The sequence below is a fragment of the Pinus tabuliformis genome, chromosome 3_2 (genome assembly GCF_031772625.1).
Source record: "Pinus tabuliformis cultivar Carrire ecotype Pingquan chromosome 3_2, CPIR1, whole genome shotgun sequence".
NCBI lineage: Eukaryota > Viridiplantae > Streptophyta > Pinopsida > Pinales > Pinaceae > Pinus > Pinus tabuliformis.
In genome coordinates, this window is record NC_142302.1 from 678,931,116 (window position 1) to 678,951,215 (window position 20,100).

The 20,100-nt window shown below is 37.6% G+C and overlaps 1 protein-coding gene across 1 annotated transcript; it reads right to left on the reverse strand.

The window, feature by feature from the left end:
• Nucleotides 1–11,787: 11,787 nt before the first annotated feature.
• Nucleotides 11,788–12,138, reverse strand: LOC149182465 (uncharacterized). Its single transcript, XM_089414566.1, has one exon. It carries the CDS (start codon nucleotides 12,136–12,138, stop codon nucleotides 11,788–11,790), a length of 351 nt encoding a protein of 116 aa, XP_089270692.1.
• Between the last annotated feature and the right edge of the window lie 7,962 nt (nucleotides 12,139–20,100).

Sequence of the window (20,100 nt, forward strand, 5' to 3'; positions counted from 1 at the left end):
AGAACAGGCCAAGAAAGAATTTTTTGTAGAAGGATTGGAGCAGAGGGCAGTCAACGAAGGCACTGTCCAGGTGACAGATGTTCCCAAATTGAGACGAGTTGAGGAAGAAAGTGCTCCCGAGGATAGAAAACCAAGTAAGGAAGACCTAGTAAAGGAGCCAGCCGATGCCTTTAATGGAAATCTGCTAATTTCTAAACCAGCTGCGAGATTGGGAAATTAATTAACTGTTAAGAAAGAGTGGATAGAATAGTTTGAGAGGAGGAGACCACCTCTCAAGGAGAGGTATCAACTTCAATTCGGAGAAACCATGCGGCTAAAGATGGAGGTTCGGAAGCTGAGAAAGCAGGTATCTCGGCTGAAGAAGAAGGCAAAGAAATATAAATGGAAGGTTGTAAGGCCCAAGGTCGAGGTCTCCTTAGCAGTTGTACAGACAGAATATGTTCCCACAACTTCTGCTGCTACACAGACTAGTCCTGTAGAACAGTTGTTCAAGGCCCAAGAATTCTTCCTAGCGGCTGAAATTCAAAGATGGCAATCTTCTGTGAATGAAAAAAAGAAGGAGACAAAGAGGGTTTGAGAGCAGGTTGTTGCGATTGTCACTGAGTATGTAGACCAGTTGGATAGAGCAAGGCAGAGGTAGGAGAAACAATAGAAAAAGATAAAGGATTTAGAAGGGCAGGTACAGGTGTTGAAGGCAGATAAGGAACAAATGTTTACCCTAGCACAATAGGTAATGGCTTATCGGCCTCCTGCCCATAGTTACGCTTTGTTTCTTCATGAGCAGTTCTTTTTCTTCTGCCTGGAAAGCATCTACAAGGAGATCAGCCATGAGATCGAAGACCCGATACAATTCCTTCGTATTATAAGAATCCATGATATCGTGAACCAACACTTGATGTGCGAGCTCTACATGCATGGTTATTTCTTGAGGGATGATGAGAGCTTTAACCTGGTTCTGTTCGTGGGAGATGTTCACCTGAGAGCCTTCACCTCCTACACCATTAACCAGGTTAAATGGAGGAAGGCTTGTGATACTTTTGAAGGGAATCAAGCTACAAAGCCACTGATGATAAGGAGGGAGAATGGTCAGTTAGTGACTATTTATAACAAGCACTCCACCTTTCTACAGATTGAGGGATCTAAGGAACGAATGCTAGCAACACAGAGATGGTGTACTGACCTCTGTGTCAGACAGATAGTCACTTTTCAGGATGAAGCCCTTGATAGTTGTCAAAGGATATGGATGATGTCATCCTCAGCTATCAGAAACCGAGAACCTTTTGGAGCACCCAATTTTGCACGAGCATTAGAAAGAGTGCCACATTTTGTTGCATGCATTCAAACCTGTGGGGTCCGATGGATGGGGCTGAGGTTTCAATTTCCCCTCATTTGGTTGCCAGCAGAACATTACACTCCAGCATACAACGTGAGCAATGATTGGTGGAAGGATGTCCTTATGATAGAAGGATATAAACCTCTAGGGATAGAGATGGTCGAGGAATACGACCTTGCTCAGCTTCATGCTGACCATAGCGGTCCAACCCAGACCTGAAGAGACGGCGAGCTGCATGAGGGCATGCAAAAAGACCAATTGGGGGGAGATGTTGGGTGCCAAATCTGCATACTTTTTCCCTCAATTTTTACTCTCTCTTTCACTCCTTTGTATCATTTATATTCACTAATCACTCTAAACGCACAAGGTAAACCCTCTTCCATTGTATTCCTAGAATATTTAATTGATGAAGTAACAGGCATGGAGATTTTACCTATGCAAGTTACAAATCTTGACATTTCCGCAGATTCGGTGGTCAAAGGTTACAGGTGCAAATCACAAAAGCAATTTCAAGCTTCCAGTGCCATATCGACAAGCGTTGTAATAGCATAATGGATTCTAGGCCTATTCCAGGGCTTTCTTGTCTTTCTCTTGTCAACTAGTTGGTCGTTTCAATGATTTTATGTTGATAGACATTAGTTGCCATATGGAGAGACAATTTTCCATGTGTATTGTATAAGAAGGGTTTCAATGCAGTGAATCAGGGTTAGCCATGCAAGAGATTGAGTGATCCAAGTGGATGTTGGTGGCCACCCACCTATCCCACTTGAACACCCACAACTATCTCTTTCAGTTTTTCAGTTTCCGTAATTGTAGCACAATTTACTATTTTTAGCAGTTTTTCGGGTTCTGAACTTCCGGAGCCATTTTAAGGCCCTAAACGATGTTTTTTGGGAAATCTGGGAGCAACATGGGTCCATGGATTGAGTTTTCTCTTCCCAAAGTTGTAGTTCTCGGATAGATATTTCTAACGAGCTATTGTACACATCAAACGAAGATCCGGTGCCAAAGTTACGACCCCGAGAAGTTGATGTACCAACTTACCCAAAACGGGGCCCACAATTTGGTGTTTCATCTTCTAGGGTTAGGTTTTGGGTTGTTAAGGGTTTTCCATTGTTTCTCAACAATAAATAGGCCTTTGAGCCTCATTGTAACATAGTTCAGAGGCATGTAGCTACCACATCTCTTCTTAGAGATAAGCTACCATCGCCCTAGCTGGTTTATTTCCATTTCTGTTTATAAGCATATTTCAGTATTTTACATTAATGAAATGAAGTATTATTTCTGCCGCATCTTTGTGTTTTTGGTTATCTCTGTAATTTGTTGCGTTCCTGTTTAAATCCGGATCAGTGGTATCATAGCGGTCTACTTTTTCGCTGTTTTTCTTTGTATGTCCCCAACAAGGTCAGGATATAAGGAGTTAGGGCTTGAACTAATCGAACCATTGCAAGACCAGCCTCGCAAATCTTGACAGCCTCCCATGGCAGGTGAAAAGAAAGACGCGGGGGTAGGAGATCCTATCAAAATCTTGCTCGAAGAAGCCCTTGAGCGACAAAGGAACGCGATGATGGATAGCTTTGTGCAGATCCTTTAGCGACTACCCAGAGGCGATGCATCGGCTTCCAACAGCTACTCTGGAAATGCCACACCCTTTAAGGTACAATTTAATTTTGAAATCCCCATATTTGAGGGTCAAATAGACACATATGACGTAGATAAATGGTTAAATTTGCTAGAATGGTGTTTTTTTGTTCATGAATTTTCGAGTCGGGAAAAGATTGTTTTCGCTCTTCTCAAAGCAACCCCCCACGTTAAGGACTGGTGGGAAACCTACTGTGAGCAGAAGGATGAAAGTATGGGCTCACTATTTTCAGTTGCACCCACTTGGAATTCATTCTGGGATGCCATCAAGGAGCAATACAACCCTGTCAAAAGCTATGAGGACAAATACATAAAGTGGACCACGCCGCGGCAGGGAAGGGACCAAGATGTGCCAGAGTTCACAAACATTTTTCATACCCTTCACACACAAATGGGTATCAAAGATTCTAAGCTACATTTGGTACTCAAATACCATGGTTGCCTACACAGATACATCCAAGAAGAGATGGAGTTCCTGAACATCTCCTTGCTCGGCACGGCTTACCATTACGCTGTCAAAATCGAGCAGAAGTTTAAACAGAAGAAGCGAGACTTTGGATCTGCGAATCCGAAGACTAAAGGACAAAGCCAAGGCGGGGTGACCCAAGACAACCCGTCGAAGCCGCAAGAAAAGAACAACACCATAAAGTCGAAGAAGGACACAGGAAAGTGGTGTGAGTTTCATAAGAGCCCCACTCACAACACCAGTGAGTGTTGGACCAAGCAGTCGATGGTGGTCGAGTTGAAGGCTTCAAAATCAGATGCATGTTCCGATCTTGAGTCAAAAATCGATAAGGGGAATGGCAGAGGGAAGCAGATCATTGATGCAGAGCCCAACGTCACTATTGCCACCACCAAGATCCAGAAGAATGAGCCTGAAGATCCAGAGGAAGGGGAGCATCTTTTCCACTCACAGATGTGGATGAAGGGTTCACCATTGCAATTCATTGTTAACAGTGGGAGCCAGAGGAACCTCATTTCAGTAGAGGTCATGAAGCAGTTGGGCCTACCGACTACACCACACCCGTAGCCATACAGTATCGAGTGGCTTCACCAAGGATGAGATCTCTGAGTTCGCCAACAATGTCGCCTTCCCTACAACATCAAACCCTTCACAGATGAGGTATTGTGTGATGTTGCACCTCTCGATGTTTGTGATGTACTATTTGGCCAGCCATACTTGTGGAGGCGACATGCTGTGTATGAGTCAAGGCCTCACGCTGTTATTATTACTTTGGGTAATTCATTATACAGGATACCAAAGGTAGCCCCACCTACTGCTACCTCTTTGATCTTTGCTAAGAAATGCAGCAAGATCATCTCCTAGACTAGGAAATTCATTTTCTGTCTAGTTCGCTCCCAAAGTAAAGGGAAGATCGTAGCCACATCCATGACCCCCGCGAAGGGTTCCTCCACGCAACAACAGTAGCAAAGGGATACGGTCATGACATAACACAGGAGCAACTTCTCCTCACCCACAGGGGTACCACACAAGCTTCAGGTGGGCAACAAAGTCTGGTTACATCTGCAGAAAGAATGCCTTACAAGAGCCCATCAGAAGCTCCAACCACGCCGACATGGTCCTTACACCATTACCAAGGATATGGGAAATAATGCTTTGGAGCACAACATTCCTCCATTCATTCGCTTACACCAAGTGTTCAATGTGTACCGCCCTCGACCATGCTTCCCACCATTACTGGACACATCCAAGATTGCAGAATAGCTCACCAGGGACCAAGTTCAGCAGATGGAGGAACTCAACGCAATGGGGACCATTGCTTCCTAAGGGGGGAGGAATGATCCAGGTGGATGTTGGTGGCCACCCACCTATCCCACTTGGACCCCCACAACTATCTGATTCAGTTTTTTAGTTTCCGTAATTGTAGCACAATTTACTATTTTTAGCAGTTTTTTAGGTCCTAAACTTCCGAAGCCGTTTTGAGGCCCTAAATGACGTTTTTTGGGAGATCTAGGAGAAACATCGGATAGATCTTTCTAACGATCTATTGTACGCGTCAAACAAAGATCGGGTGCCAACGTTACGACCCCGGGAAGTTGATGTACCAACTTACCCAAAACGGGGCCCAAAATTTGGCGTTTCATCTTCTAGGGTTAGGTTTTGGGATGTTAAGAGTTTTCCATTGTTTCTCATCAATAAATAGGCCTTCAAGCCTCATTGTAACACATTTCAGAGGCATGTAGCCGCCACATCTCTTCTCAGACATAAGCTACCATCGCCCTAGCTGGTTTATTTCCATTTCTGTTTGTAAGCATATTTCAGTATTTTACATTAATGAAATGAAGTATTATTTCCATTGCATCTCTGTGTTTATGGTTATCTCTGTAATTTGTTGCATTCCTATTTAAATCCAGATAATTGAGATTTTAACAGAAGACTGTTTAATTAATTGAATGCAAGTTATTTTTCTATTCTCTCTATAAGCTGTGAGTCCACCGTAACCCTGGTCAAAGAGTTGGGCCCACTCTTCTGATCAAGTGCTGCGTTATTTTAGTGTGTTGTTATTTCATGTGTGTTGGTTTATTTCGATTACTGTTACAGTAATTTAATTAATTATGTGAATGATTTTTATAGTTCTGCAATTTATTCTTATTTATTGTCACAATGGTCCTTTCATTAACTCAGTTATTGAATTTAAGATTGGTGATTGATTGTGTCATTGCTACCTGCATATATTTTGTGCGTTACCTTGAAATAATGTACGCACCCAGATTGATAAATTAAATGTGGAAAAGGGTTGAATAGGTATTCACACTCGAACACCAACAACACCCAACACAATAGCTATTGGATTTACCCTCACTCTTGGCCCGAGTGGGAGCATCCAACCTTTTTCTCCTTTTTCTAGTTCTTTTTCATTTGGGATTCCATCTGTAGGGATTCCTACAATCCCTTTATCATCAATAATTCCCTCTACTATGACTTCTATGGCTAGTAGTTCAACCCTTTACAAGGCTTTAATTTTGGAAGTGGATGTGTTCCTCCTTCCAATCCCTCCTCAGGAAGTGGATCTCTTCAATTTCAAGATTTCTCTCAGTATACCAATCCTTTTGAAGTGCAAGGAGGGTAGAGTATGATATATCCTGTAATGATTGGTTCAGGGTCTAGTATCCCTTATTAGGTGTTTGGTCAATAGGGGAGTATTCCCTTCCTTAATAGTAGTACATCGACAAGTGTTCCACCCTTAGCTAACACTTGGAACCCTTACCAAGCGGTTTCTCATTCTTATAATATTCCATCAATAGGTAAGATCTTTGTTGCTCATAGTTCTCTAATAAATGGAGGATATTATCCATGTATTCATAAACAACAAGGTTTATATTGTAATCCAGGAATTTCTTCGAGTAATCCCTGGAAAACTATTGCCAATCCAAAGCTAGGGTAATCTTTTATGAACTATGGTCCTTTTGGAAGCATTCATTATGGGTATTACTTTTTCTAAGTGCAATAGAAACTGGCAAAATATTTATAAAAAACTGATAAGTACTTTTGATGTAGATATTCTTTTACTTTTGTTCCAATATTTCATTTAGTAATTATACTTCAGAAATTTAACCATAAAGATTAGTAGAATAGTAGATATCACAATGCACAAGAGAAGACAAGAATTTCCCTCGGAATACCCACCAAGGGGAAAAACCTAGCAACCTTTTCAATAGAGAAATTATTTTGTTTAATAAGAGACGCACCTAGAACTATGGTCAAACCTGATCTTCCCATCAAATTCAAGCCATCCAATATGATCCAAAAATTTGTGCTTCCTGATCTGCCCCAAAAAAGTTGGCCCTCTTGCAGCTGCCAATTGCCTAAGAATTTTGACCCTTGTAGTTGCCCAAAATTTCAACCGTCTGCAACACAATGCCTAGAAAAAATGCAAACCAAAAAGGAGAGATTATATCCAGACGTGCAAGTTGTAAGAGGGAGAAAGAGAGAAAACATGTCTTCTTCTTCATCCTATTCATCCTTCTTGTCCTTCACTTGCTTGCCTAGAAACTATCTTGTGTGAGAGATGAAAATTTCCCAAGTGGAAGAGATCGAATTGCCTTTATATAGTGATTTTTCTTAGTCGAATGGGTGTGTATTTTTCCTAGGCCAACTTGACTTGGAGGAATTTAAAAATCCAATTTTTCATCTTTAAAAAGTGACAATGGGAATTTGAATCAAAATAATTCTTCTTTTTGACCTAGCATTTAAAATATTCTTTACAATGATAAATACAAGTACATCAAGTGACCAACTATACATTATGAAGACTAAACATATTTAGAAATTCAACACTCCCTCTTAACTATGGAGGTAATGATAATAACTGTCATAGGTGTTCTCAAGATGAAAAACTTATTTAAGAAAAGGTTATATCCAATCATCATCGTTAGCATAATCATCTACCATTAGCATATTCTAGTGGCCATATTCACGACAATACCAAACCCATGGAAATGTAATCAACATATTAGGACTCATTGCTCCGGAGTTATCGGTCCCCATGGCCTCTTCCTAGCCCAAAATACTAAGACCTCAACTAGCTAGCACTCACTCACCCTTCCTGGTGAGCATTCTCGGCCAAGACCTCACTTAACCCCTCCCGGTTGGTGATTTGGTCTAGATGTTAAAAGGACCTTACCACACCCTTTCGGTGTGTGATTGGGTCCAAGACACTCAACCCTTCGTTACTTGGTGACTGGGTCTAAATGTTGAAGGACCTCACTACACCCTTCCTGGTGTATGATTGGGTCCATAGACCTCACTAGACACTTTCCTGGTGTGTGATTGGGTCTCCTTTTAGAGGCGCTCACTCAACTCTACCTATTGAGCACTTTGGGCCTCTCAGACCCATTCTCCCTACCGGGAGAATTTCCATCCATGTTGGTGCCAAATCAACACTCCCTCTCAATGAGATGGGTAATCTCCACAAGCCCCAACTTGTCTCTGAAGTACGTGAACTTTTCCGTGGGAAACGACTTCATCAGAACATCAACTAGCTACTCATCAGTAGAGATGTACTTGAGCCTTATTTCTCTCCTCTGCACCATGTCACGAATGTAATGGTACTTGATCTCAATATGCTTCGACCTATCATGGAACATAAGATGCTATGAAAAATTCACACAACTTTGATTATCGAAGTATATCACTGTTGGTTCCAACTCTTGGTTAAATAATCCTGCAAAAAACTTCTAAAGCCACACTGGTTATGTACACACTTTATTCGCAACAACATATTTTTCTTTTGTGGTACTGAGTTTCAAAAATATTTGCTTCTCTCTCATCCAAGATATCATAGCAGAGCCTAAGATGAAGCATACCCTAAAAGTATTATTCTTGTCATCAACACTCCCTGCCATGTTAGCATATGTATATCAGTGAAGTTGTACATCCTTGTTTGCAACATATCTCAAACCATAATTCTCAATACAACGTATATATCTCAAAATATGCTTTGCTACAATATAATTCTCATGCCTTAGTTCAACTTGGAACTAGCTCAACATGTTCACAACAAAGCAAATGTCTGGCCAATTTTTAACTAAGTACATTAGTGAACCAATTAACTATCATTATATAGATGGATCTACCAAACTAGATTCATAACCTCTTAACTTATTCAAGTTCATCACCATGGGAGTAGCCATGGATTTACAATCCATCATGCCAAAATTATGAAGGATCTCAATCACATACTTTCCTTGACCAAGGAATACTTCACCAAGTTGCTTCCGTACTTTGAGTCCTAAGTAATAATGCGTCAACCCAAGATCCTTCATGTCAAATTTAGAAGCCAATTTCTTCTTACACGAGATAATAAGAGGCTCAACACCTGTTAAGAACAAGTCATCAACATAAAGTAATAGTATCACAGGATCATCCTTTACAACCTTAAAATAAAGGTTTAGGTCAAATTCACTCTTGGTGTGAGCATACCAAGCTCTTGGAGCTTTATTGAGTCCACACAAGGCCTTCTTTAACCTGTAAACATGAGGATCCTTTCCATGCACCTCAAAGTCTTGAGGCTGCTCTATGTACACCTCTTCGTCAATCACATTATTGAAGAAATCAATCTTCACATCCATATGATGTAAACTCCACCCCATTGAAGCAAAAAGAGAGATGATGAACCTAATGGAGGTGTACCTAGCAATTGAAGCAAAGGTCTCATCGTAATATTCCCCCTCTTTCTGGGAGAACCTTCTAGCCACAAATTGTGCCTTGTATTTACCAATACTTCCATCTGCAACATGCTTAATGTTATATACCCATTTAGAAGTTACCATTGAATTTCCTTTCGGTATTGGTACAATATGCCATACATCATTATTCTTAATCGATTGATATTCTTCATTCATAACTCCCTTCTACACTTGTTGGATGGCTTATTCTTCATAAGTGGGGGGTTATGCATCAATCAAATTAGTCACGAGAGCTAAATAGATAGAGAATCTTTTGGGTTTCTTAAATTCTCTAGATGTTCAATCAAGAGTTGTGTGTCTTGACTCCTTATGCTTCTTCCAATGTAGACTTGAGCCATACTGGTCTTTTTCTTATTTCTTGAACAATAAATGGTTCCACTAGTTCATGAGGCCTTTTTGGATATGCAAGACCTTTTGTAGAACTTGAATGCCCATCCTCATGTTTTACCTCATCAAGAGATTTCATTGAAACTTCCTTGTACTTCCAATATGCCACTTTCTCATCAAAAGTGACATCCCTACTAACCTCGATCCATCGCTTTTCTGGAATGTAGACTCTATATGCTTTAGATGATTCATTGTTACCAACAAATATGCCTTTCTTCCCTGAAGGCTCAAGCTTATTCTTCTTATCCTTAGGAACATGGATATAGAAAAGACAACCAAATATTCTCATGTATCCAACCTCTAGCTTCATTCTAGATAATTCTTTTTAAGGAGTCATGCCTTCCAAAATTTGATGAGGACTTCTATCCTAAATATATACAATTGTCAACAATGCTTCTCACCATAAGAACAGTGGAAAATTCTGGTCATGCATCATGGCCTTGACATATTCTTCAATGGAACTATTCTTTGATTCTTCTACACCATTCTCTTGTATATTATATGGAATGATCAACTCCCTCTTAATCCAAACTTTCTTATAGAACGTTACAATCTCTTTCGAGGTTTAGTCTCCTCCATTGTCAGATATCAAAATCTTGATCTTTATACCTGTCAATTTCTCCACTTCAGCTTTAGATTCCTGAAACCTTGTGAATACTTCATCATTAGTCTTCAAAATATAAATCCATGTCTTGCAGGATAAGTCATCAATAAATGTCACATAGTACAACGATCTTCCAAGTGATATCACAGGCATCATATCAAACACATCAGAGTGTATCAAATCCAAGACTTCCTTAGACCCATTGTCATTTCTTGCAAACAATTTCTTGATATTCTTCTGAAAAGAACAACCCTTACAGACACCTTCATGATCTATATGTAGTTCAAGGATGCCTGAAACTATTTGATTTAATTCTAGTAATTCTCTATAATGATTATTTCCATACCTTCTATGGCATAGCTCATTTGGATTAATTTCATCATACACTAGGGTTTGAGCTTGTTGACTCACGATCCTATACAATCTTCCTTCATAAATCCAAATAACCCTAACATCTTCTATATTAAATCCATTGGAGCAAACAAGTACTTCCCCTCCACAAAATCCACCCTATCTCCTTTATCTTCCAATTATAAGAAATAGAGACAAGATTCTTTTTTAAACCTGGTACATATAGAGAATTACTGAGATGCATATTATTACCATATTCCAGCTCTATCAAGGCCTTTCCAACTCCTTGGACTTCATATATGTGATTGTATCCAAGCTCCACCATTTGTGACGACATATTTTTCATTACGTCGGTACAAAAATACAAAAACTGTGGACTCTCCGATCAATAATTCAAAAGATTCAAGCCACAGATCTCTGAAATCCATAATCTTGTCCCAGTACGGAGGGGATACTTGGAGTGATATCCTTTTACTCGAAAAATCGAGAGTGAGGATAGCTAGAAGAGCAGCAGATTTACATTTTCTCAAAAACTGTAGGGATAATAATTATTATTTCTCAGCTGCTCTTCTGTCATCATCATTCTCTTATCCTGAAGATGGATCCCATTTGGGATTCGAAACGTTGGTACAAAAATGCAAAAACTGTGGACTCTCCGATCAATAATCCAAAAGACATATTTTTCATTACTCTAGAAAGGTTTCCATGCTCTCGAGTCATATTCCTTGATGCACCACTATCTACTATCCATGTCATCATCATGTGTAATTTAACCCGTTAAAACATAAAAATAGAAGAAATCTTTGTCACCTTTGGGCTTCTTGGGATTTTCATCTTCAATATTATTTCCGGAAGCATGTTTTTTTCCCTTTCTTTTCTTGTTATTATCCATCTCAACACAATCCCTTTTGAAGTGCTCAAATTTCTGACAACCATAACATTGAATCCTAGACATGTCCTTCTTCTTTGACTTCTTGTGTTGAGAGTGAACCTTATTCTTTCCTTTATTCTTGAAGTGGGATGCTAATGCTTTAAAATCTTCTTCCTTCATATCTCTCGATATAATCCTAGGTTATTGGTGAGAATAAGAGGTCCATAGTTCTTCAAATGAGAGTGTTTCCTTCCTACTACTTATACTGGTTTCAAATGCATCCCATGATCTAAGGAGACCATCAAGTGTTGTAGTCAAGAGTTCATTGTTAGGAATAGTTTCTCCAATTGTTGTATTTTGGTTCTTTATTTGAAAAATCCTTACAAAACATTAAGCAATTGTTTCATCATTCATCATCATCATGTCACGAAGTTCACTTTCCAAACTTATGGCTTGACCAACGTTCTTGATAGTGTATAGATTTGTTAGGGCATCATACATCTTCTTAGAGGTATCCAAATTTACAATGTAGAGGATACGATGATCTCTAAAGGAGTCTAAAATGATGATCATGGCATTGAGATCATCTTCCCTAAACTTCTCCTTCCATGTTGCATCTTCCAGTTCCACAACTTTTCCTATTACAATATCCAATATCTTGTTCTTTGCAAGAATAATATCAACTCCAAGTTTCCAAGCCCTAAATTTTGAGGCTCTTTCCAACTTATTTTCAAATTTCATAGAGGCGGCCACAGATGTGAATCAACAATAAGGACTTCAATAATGATGATCTCAAGTTAGGGTTTCTTCAAAAGTGATCTCAAAGTTCATTTCTTCACCAAATCTTTAAAACCATCTTGATTTTTCTAACTGCAATAGAAACTAACACAACATTTTTGAAAAATCGCTAATTAGTTTTTATGTAGATTTTCTTTTACTTTTATTCCAATTTATCATTCAATAATTATACTTCATAAATTCAATCATAAATATAAGTAAAACAATATATATCACAATGCATAATAGAAGACAAGATTTACCCTAGGAAAGCCCATCAAGGGGAAAAACCCAACAACCTTTTCAATAGAGAAATTCTTCTATTGAATAAGAGACACCCTTAGACCTATGGTGAAACCTAGTCTCCTCCTCCAAGTCAAGCCACCCAATATGATCCATAATTTTTCTCTTCCTAATATGACCCATAAATTTTGGCCCTCCTACAGTTGCCAGTTTCCCTCGATCCCTGCAATTGCCCAGAATTTTTACCCCTTGCAACATAATGCCTATAAAAATTGCAAACCAGAAAGGAGAGAGTCTCTCCACATGTGCGAGTTGCAAGAGAGTGAAATATAGAGGGAGAAATCATCTTCTTCTTCATCCAATTCATCCTTCTTGTCCTTTGCTTGCTTTACCAAAAAATGTCGTGTGTGAGGGATGCAAATTTCCCGAGTAGAAGAGATCAAAGTACCTTTATGTAGTGGATTTTCATGGATGAATGGGTGTGTCTTATGCTTGGGCCGAGTTGACTTGGAGGGAGGCCGACTTGGCTATTTTTGGAGCCAAAAATCACAATTCACAATTCAAAAATTCAATTTTTCTTATTTAAAAAGTCATAATGGGACTTTGATTAAAAATAAAAAATAAAAATAAAAATAAAAATAAATAAATAAATTGACTCGAGCATTTAAAATATGCTTTAAATTGATAAATACAAGTACATCAAGTGATCAAACATACAGTATGAATATTGACCATAGTTACAAATTGAACACTGTGGGGTGGAATCCCATAGCTTCTTGGCACTTGCCATTTTAGGGAACTCTTAATTTGGCAGATTTGTCGAACTCAACCAATAACCTGGTTTGGTATGACCTGATTTGGCCCCTAGTCCCTATGAAACTTCCTTCTAACATCCATAAGTTCGAAGGAAATTCACGTGAGGATCCCAAAAATCATATAACCACATTTCACCTATGGTGTTCATCCAACTCTTTTATTGAATTTTTTATTAGGTTGAGACTTTTTCAATGCACCTTGAATGAGAAAGCTACAAAATGGTATATTGAACTGAAAGGGGGTTCATTTTCAACATTTAACGATTTGGCCATAATGTTTCTTGAGCACTTTCAATTTCCTGTCTGATATGATTTTGGGACTGAGCTCCTTGCCTATTTTAAATAGGACAAGGCCACTCATATATTTGACCACGTTTAAAAATGGTGGGGAAGAAAGAGAATGATAAAAGTAGAAATTCCTAATCAAGTTTTGATAGAGTGGTTTTTGAAGTCGCTACAACCAACCATATTCAAAGATAGTCACTCTCTGGAGTGTTCACAAAAGAGAAAGATATATTTAGGGATTAGAAACTAGATCTCATTTATTTGAAATATAGAGTCCCTTATGACTTTTTTCCTAATGAATCGAGACCTTCAACAGAATTGGCCAAACTTAAACCAAGGCCCCATGCTAATGGGGTATTAGGATTGATTGATTCAAATATAGCTAGTTTGTTAGTGAACCAATTGCAGCATATGACCTTGCAATTTTATTATGCCGAGAAAGTTGTTTCATATGCCTCTCCTCCTTCAAAATCAACTGCAATTAATGAAATCCTATCTTCAAAGCCCAAAGGGAAGGAAAAGAAAGAAAAAGTGAATAAACCTAGTACTAATGTTGGTGAAGGAAAGAAAGAGTCCAAAAAGAAAGTGAAATTCCCTTGCAAGTTATGCAAGTGAGATCATCTTACTCATCTATGCTTGTACATTCAAGATGTTTAACGCTTGTTAGATCAACAGGGATCTTCTATCTCCCAAGATGTACTTAACAACCCTTTCCACCAAGGGTAACAACTTCTTTTCGATGTGAATGTTAACACTATTCCCCACCTAGGGGCACCCAATTTGAAGAGGAATCTTTGTTGAATGTTTATATAGTTAAATACCAAGTTGATTTATCAACTAGGGCTTAAGATTATGGGGAACTCGAGTCTTCTAAGGCCAAATCTATTTCCAATTCTTAGGAACCTTGTCATGTATAGAGACCCATTGTTGAGACTATACCTTGGATTTTGAAAGGATCCTCGAAATGCTCGACCTTTAATCCAAAAACTAAGGTTGCTCATACATATTCCATGGTTGAGGATTTAGCTCATACTCCCCATGTTATGTGGGTGTTATAGGTGCTCTAATTGCTTTTTTCACAAAGGATATCGTTACACACTACGATCAGAGAAGTTGACAGGTTTTAAACCTATACTCCCTCACCATGTAGCTTTTCAAATTAAGGCAATATACCAGAAAAATAATATTTTCTGAATCATTGTTGTTGAAGGAGCTTCCACTTCTGTCATGTCAATATCATTTTGGAAAGAGATAGGGTCTCCAAAGTTATTTACATCTCAACCTCTTTTAACCACATTCGATATACATTCTGATAGGTTGCATGGGATCGTAACCATCTTCTTGGTTAGTGTAGGGGGAAAAGTAGTCAATGTGGAAGTAGAAGTAGTCAATGCTAACCTCAATTATAATCTTTTGTTGGGACAAATTGGTTTTACATGATGCAATCTATTTTGTCAACTTTATTTCACATCGTATTTTTTGCTCGCGAAGTGAAGATTGTTATTGTTAATCAGTTGGATTATAACCACCCTGATCCCAATACTCTACTCGATTCTACTGTCTCACTAGTGAACAATTCCCAACAACTTGTTGAGAATTTGAGGGTTGGAATGTATTCTTCATTGATGGGTACTTTCAATTTTCCACCTCCAATAATGTATATTAATACCATTTCTTCAACGTCTAAGGTGATCCCTATTTCATTCAATTGTTTGTTTTTCTAGTTAATATTTTTTAAAATAAGAAGAAAAAGTTGTTCTACAAAACAATAAATAAAATAAAATAATAAATTAATTATTGCTCAAATAGTAATGATGAGGATACTAATTGTATTACAAATTCAGACTCCAACCCATATAATAAGAACTCCAATTCTATAAGGTACCAACCTTGAATGAGGACAACAATACTCTTAAGAAAATCTAGGCACTAACATGGTCTATATAAGGAATGAGGACACCAATCCTCTTCAGGAACCAACTTGATCAATCTTCAATATTAGCTCCAAAACATAATTAATATAGGATTCAAAATTACCTCCAATGCAACTTCAAGATTTCCCTCAACAACATTAAGATAAGCTTCAAGATCAACTCTAAAGATGGTCTCAAAATCATCTGCAAATATGCTCTTCAAGGGACTTTAAAATTGATCAAATCTAACTCGAAAACAACCCCTTAAAAAGCTCCAAAATGATCTTAATTGAAGTAGCATTAGCCTAAGATATGACACTGAAAATCATAGGTCCACACAGAGGTAGAATAGCCCGAGTTTAGATGTCCAAACTAAGGCTAGATCGGGCCAAAAACATGTTTGAATTGAGGCTTGAATAGGCCAAGTTAAAGAGTCCAAGTTGAGCCTAGAACAATTCAAAAACAAGTATGAAATGACACTTCAATAGGCTGAGTTATGAGGAAAGAAACATGTATGAAATATAGATGAAACCAAGGTAAAATTCAGGATATTTGATAGCTCCAAGAATGCTCTAAAATATTATCATGATACCCTCCAAAAAACCCTAGTCAAGAACATAAATAAAGTCCAAGAATTGCTCCTTCAATCTGCATTTAGGTTCATGAGATATGAACCACTTCCACCTTTACCATAGGTCCAAATTATGTTTGCTTTACCATATGTCTTAGCCGAATTACGAGAGGATTATCTTATATATATATAGATATGATTTAAGGTCACCTAAACAAGGTTGACTTTACCTCAAATAAAGTAGAGTTAACTTTTAGGAGGGTCGACTTCATTAGGCAACAAAAACTACCTTTAGACTTCATAAATTCATATCTCCTCAATGAGAAAAGTTAAAATGTGTGCCATACCTTGTTGGAAATGTATTGAGATGTTTAAGCCTGTGTTATTATACTATTTAGATGGATGTCCTTTGACATAAATAACTATTATTTTCTCAACAATCTTTTCCAGAAATTGCAACCACTGCCACTAGAATCTTTTGTCGCCATTGTCACTTCAAATCACTATCATAACCTGCAACCATTGTTCCTACAACCACTATCATATATGTTGTCACAAATTGTAAAATAAGCAATTGTCACTACTTGTATGATATTTCCCATTCTCTAATTCTACCAATTCATCAATCTAGACACTCAATCCCCTTACCGGAACTTGTTTTCACGATGTATAAAAAAACCACTACAAACTTTCTCATCGTATTTCAAAACATACAAAAAGGATTCTAGTCATGAAGTAAGTTCCAAAAGGGGATCACATATCACTGGTTAGATTCATCTCTAAGTCCTAATTTCCCAACATCTTCTAGTATTCAATTTGCTCAAATATTGACGGCAATAGCTCATAAAAACCATATAAAAATTAAGGGTTCTACAAAATACCCTTTTCTAGGTGCACTTCTATAGAATGGAAATACCCCATCATTGGTTCTACAAAATGCTAGTCAAATAATTCTAAAGGAATGAAAAAATGGCAAATATATTTAAAAATAAAAAAACTAGAGACCAAACCTCGTAATTGGAAGAGGTTGAACCTGAGACCTTATCAATATCAAATCAATCCACTACCAATTGTGCTATAAGATGCCACTTGTGATAACATTAAACTTAACCACATATGATTTGAACTACATGATTTTAACGTGACAAGGGGCTAGTCTCATAGCATGTATAGTTTGAATTGCGTGCCTTCTACGTGTGCCTTCAATGCAATGAGAAGCAAGCCTTGTAGCCAATTCTCATAATGTTTGAACTCTGTGACAAGTCTACAAGGATCAGCAATTGTTATCAGTTCATAAGAGCTCTGTCTACACATCTTGCATGACTGATCCCCATTCTTCTATACAGATCAATGTTGCTCCTCAACCTTGACCACATGATATGAAATTATGAATCACAGAGTCAACACAATGATCACATGATCCATAACAATGTCCACCAAAATGCAACCATAACCATTTAAAAAAAATTGTGCCTCTGAGATTTGACACTTCTCACAATCAGATCAAAATAGATTCTCAATGGAGAGTTCATTGTTTATTGCCTTTGATCGAAGGTCTTATTTATAGTTAAGGTTGTGGTATGGGGCTCAATAGATTTAATGTCCCATGTGAATTTATTAGAGTTTACAAAAAAAAAATTAAGGTTGGCTGACTTGATCATATAACCAAAACCAACTCTTCTTTTGTGACCGTGTTTAGTCAATTCATAGAATTGGCCCAATCCACCCATGTGACTGCCCCATGTGACCTTATCCTAAGGGTCATTGGATATTTTATTGATGACATCATAATGATGCCATTGAACCAGGTGGTAGCCTGTGAGGGGTTCCACATGTCACCCTATTATAGTATTTTCATCAGTCATAACATGCCAAATAAGTTGGCCACGTGGCGACCTCTAGTTATATCATGTGTCATGCCACGCTGTCAATATTGCCACATCACACCCTATGGTTGATTTCCATGTTTTTGGGTTGTGTTTCTTACATCATCATATCTTATCAACGATACTTTTCCAAGCATTGCATAGGGATTGATCCTCGTGGTGTATTCTTATTGGGTCATCAAAAGACATTAAGTGTCATACAACTCTTGCCCATATCCATCATCCATTTTATCCATTGTTATCACCAAAAAATTGATCATCTAGCCTAATTTACTAGATGGATCGAAGTACACGATGTAAAGCCAATTTTACCATAGTAAAATTGCTTTCGTTGTGAGAAATTACTTAATAAACCACCTTTGTTAAGTAATTTATAGTTAAATCCATGAAGAATTATTAAATAAATCATTGTTTATTTGATTTTCTTCTAGGAATAATTAGAATAATTAATTAAACCATTGTTTTATTATTATTCCTTGTCAAATTTGACCCAATCATGAAAAATAAACAGATAAATCATTATTTTTCTTATTTTTCTCTAAGAATAATTAATTAATCACTAATTAATTATTATTCTTTGTTAAATTTGACTAAATCCCTTAGGAATAATTAAATGAATCCTTATTTTTTTATTATTCCTTAACTAATTCATTGAGATGATAAATAAATCATTTATTTATTTATTATTTATAAATAAAAGTTTAAATACTTTTTCCCTCCTAACCAAATATAATAAAATATTCTAAGTGGTTATTCCAAGAATGGGATCAACAATATTTTATTAGTGTTCATTATTCAAGGATAACTCAATATTTGTTATAAATAGAAAGGTTTTCCATTCATTATTCACTTTTGATTATTTTCATTGTCGCACTCACTGTTGTAACTCTGATTATTTTCATTTTCACACTCATTGTTGTAACTTTGATTATTTTCATTGCCGCACACCATATTTTTGTTGGGTTTATGCATTATAAAGGAGAGAGACTCTACAGAAAGTTGAATACGTTTGAGGATAGCCAAGAACCCATCCCATAGAGGGGGGCCGGTAACATTTATCTATTCTCTTCACAAATGTTATTATAAAATTATTCTTTACATGTCTGGTTTCCATTGGATGATTGGAGTTATTACTCTTTCTTTTGTTGTTTAACTATGATTGTGGCATAGATCAGAATTTTGGCAGGTTTTGTTTCTATTAGTTGTTGCATATCTACAATGTTTAGCAGCCATTTATATTGTTGAGATTGTTTTTCATCCACAATCTTAAGTGGGTTCTTTTCGTACATCATTGAGAAGAAAACACTACAACAAAATTGGCGACTCCACTAGGTTTTATACTTCAGATCTAGAAACCTGGGTGACCTTTTGTTTTCAGCTTAGGGTTTCTTATTTTTTCAATCTCTTAATGTTTCCTAGTTTTTTAACCCTAGATCTGATAAATTTCTAACTTCTGCAAGCTTTTTGGTTTCTACAGGTCACAGGAACCAACCACGACAAAGGTGACACTTTTCCTGAGATTTTCCGACCAGGATCCATGGAACAGAAATCATATTTTTTAGCCCAAAAAGTGTGATCTGGGCTTCAAAACGCACCTTTTAGCCCAAAAAGTGTGATCCCTGCAAAGAAACAGGTCAGTACTTGCGATTTCTGGGTTTCAGGGTTTTTCTCAGATCTATTTCTAGGTTTTGCTGAGAGTTGTCTGTTGGGTGTCTGACCTCTATCTCATCCCGCTTAGGCCTTGATCCACTTTGTTTTACTCGTCGAATTCGAATTTAGCCTCCCCTAGGGCTTCTAGTACACTTCCACCTTTCTAGGAGGAGTTTAGCTGAGTGAGTAGTTTGAGTTTTCTACAGTGCTTTGTTAGGCCCCTATAATACTAGTATAACCCCTTATTGTTATTAGTACAACCCCCTTATTATATTTTTGTACCCATGTAGACCCTATATTGTTACTATTGTGCCCCATAGAAGCCCACTATTGTTATTATTGTGCCCTTACATTATTATTGTTATGTCGGCTCTAATTATATTATGACTCCTTGGACTCCTATATATAGAAAGGAGGTCTTGTCATTTGTATCATCCAAGAATTGTTCATTTGTGTAATGTAAAGGAGGTTGTCCCCTTGAAGAAGCTGAATTCTAAGGCGTTGATCTATCTTTTCTATCTTCTTGTGAGCTGGTTTTATAACATTTGGTATCAGAGCTTTGG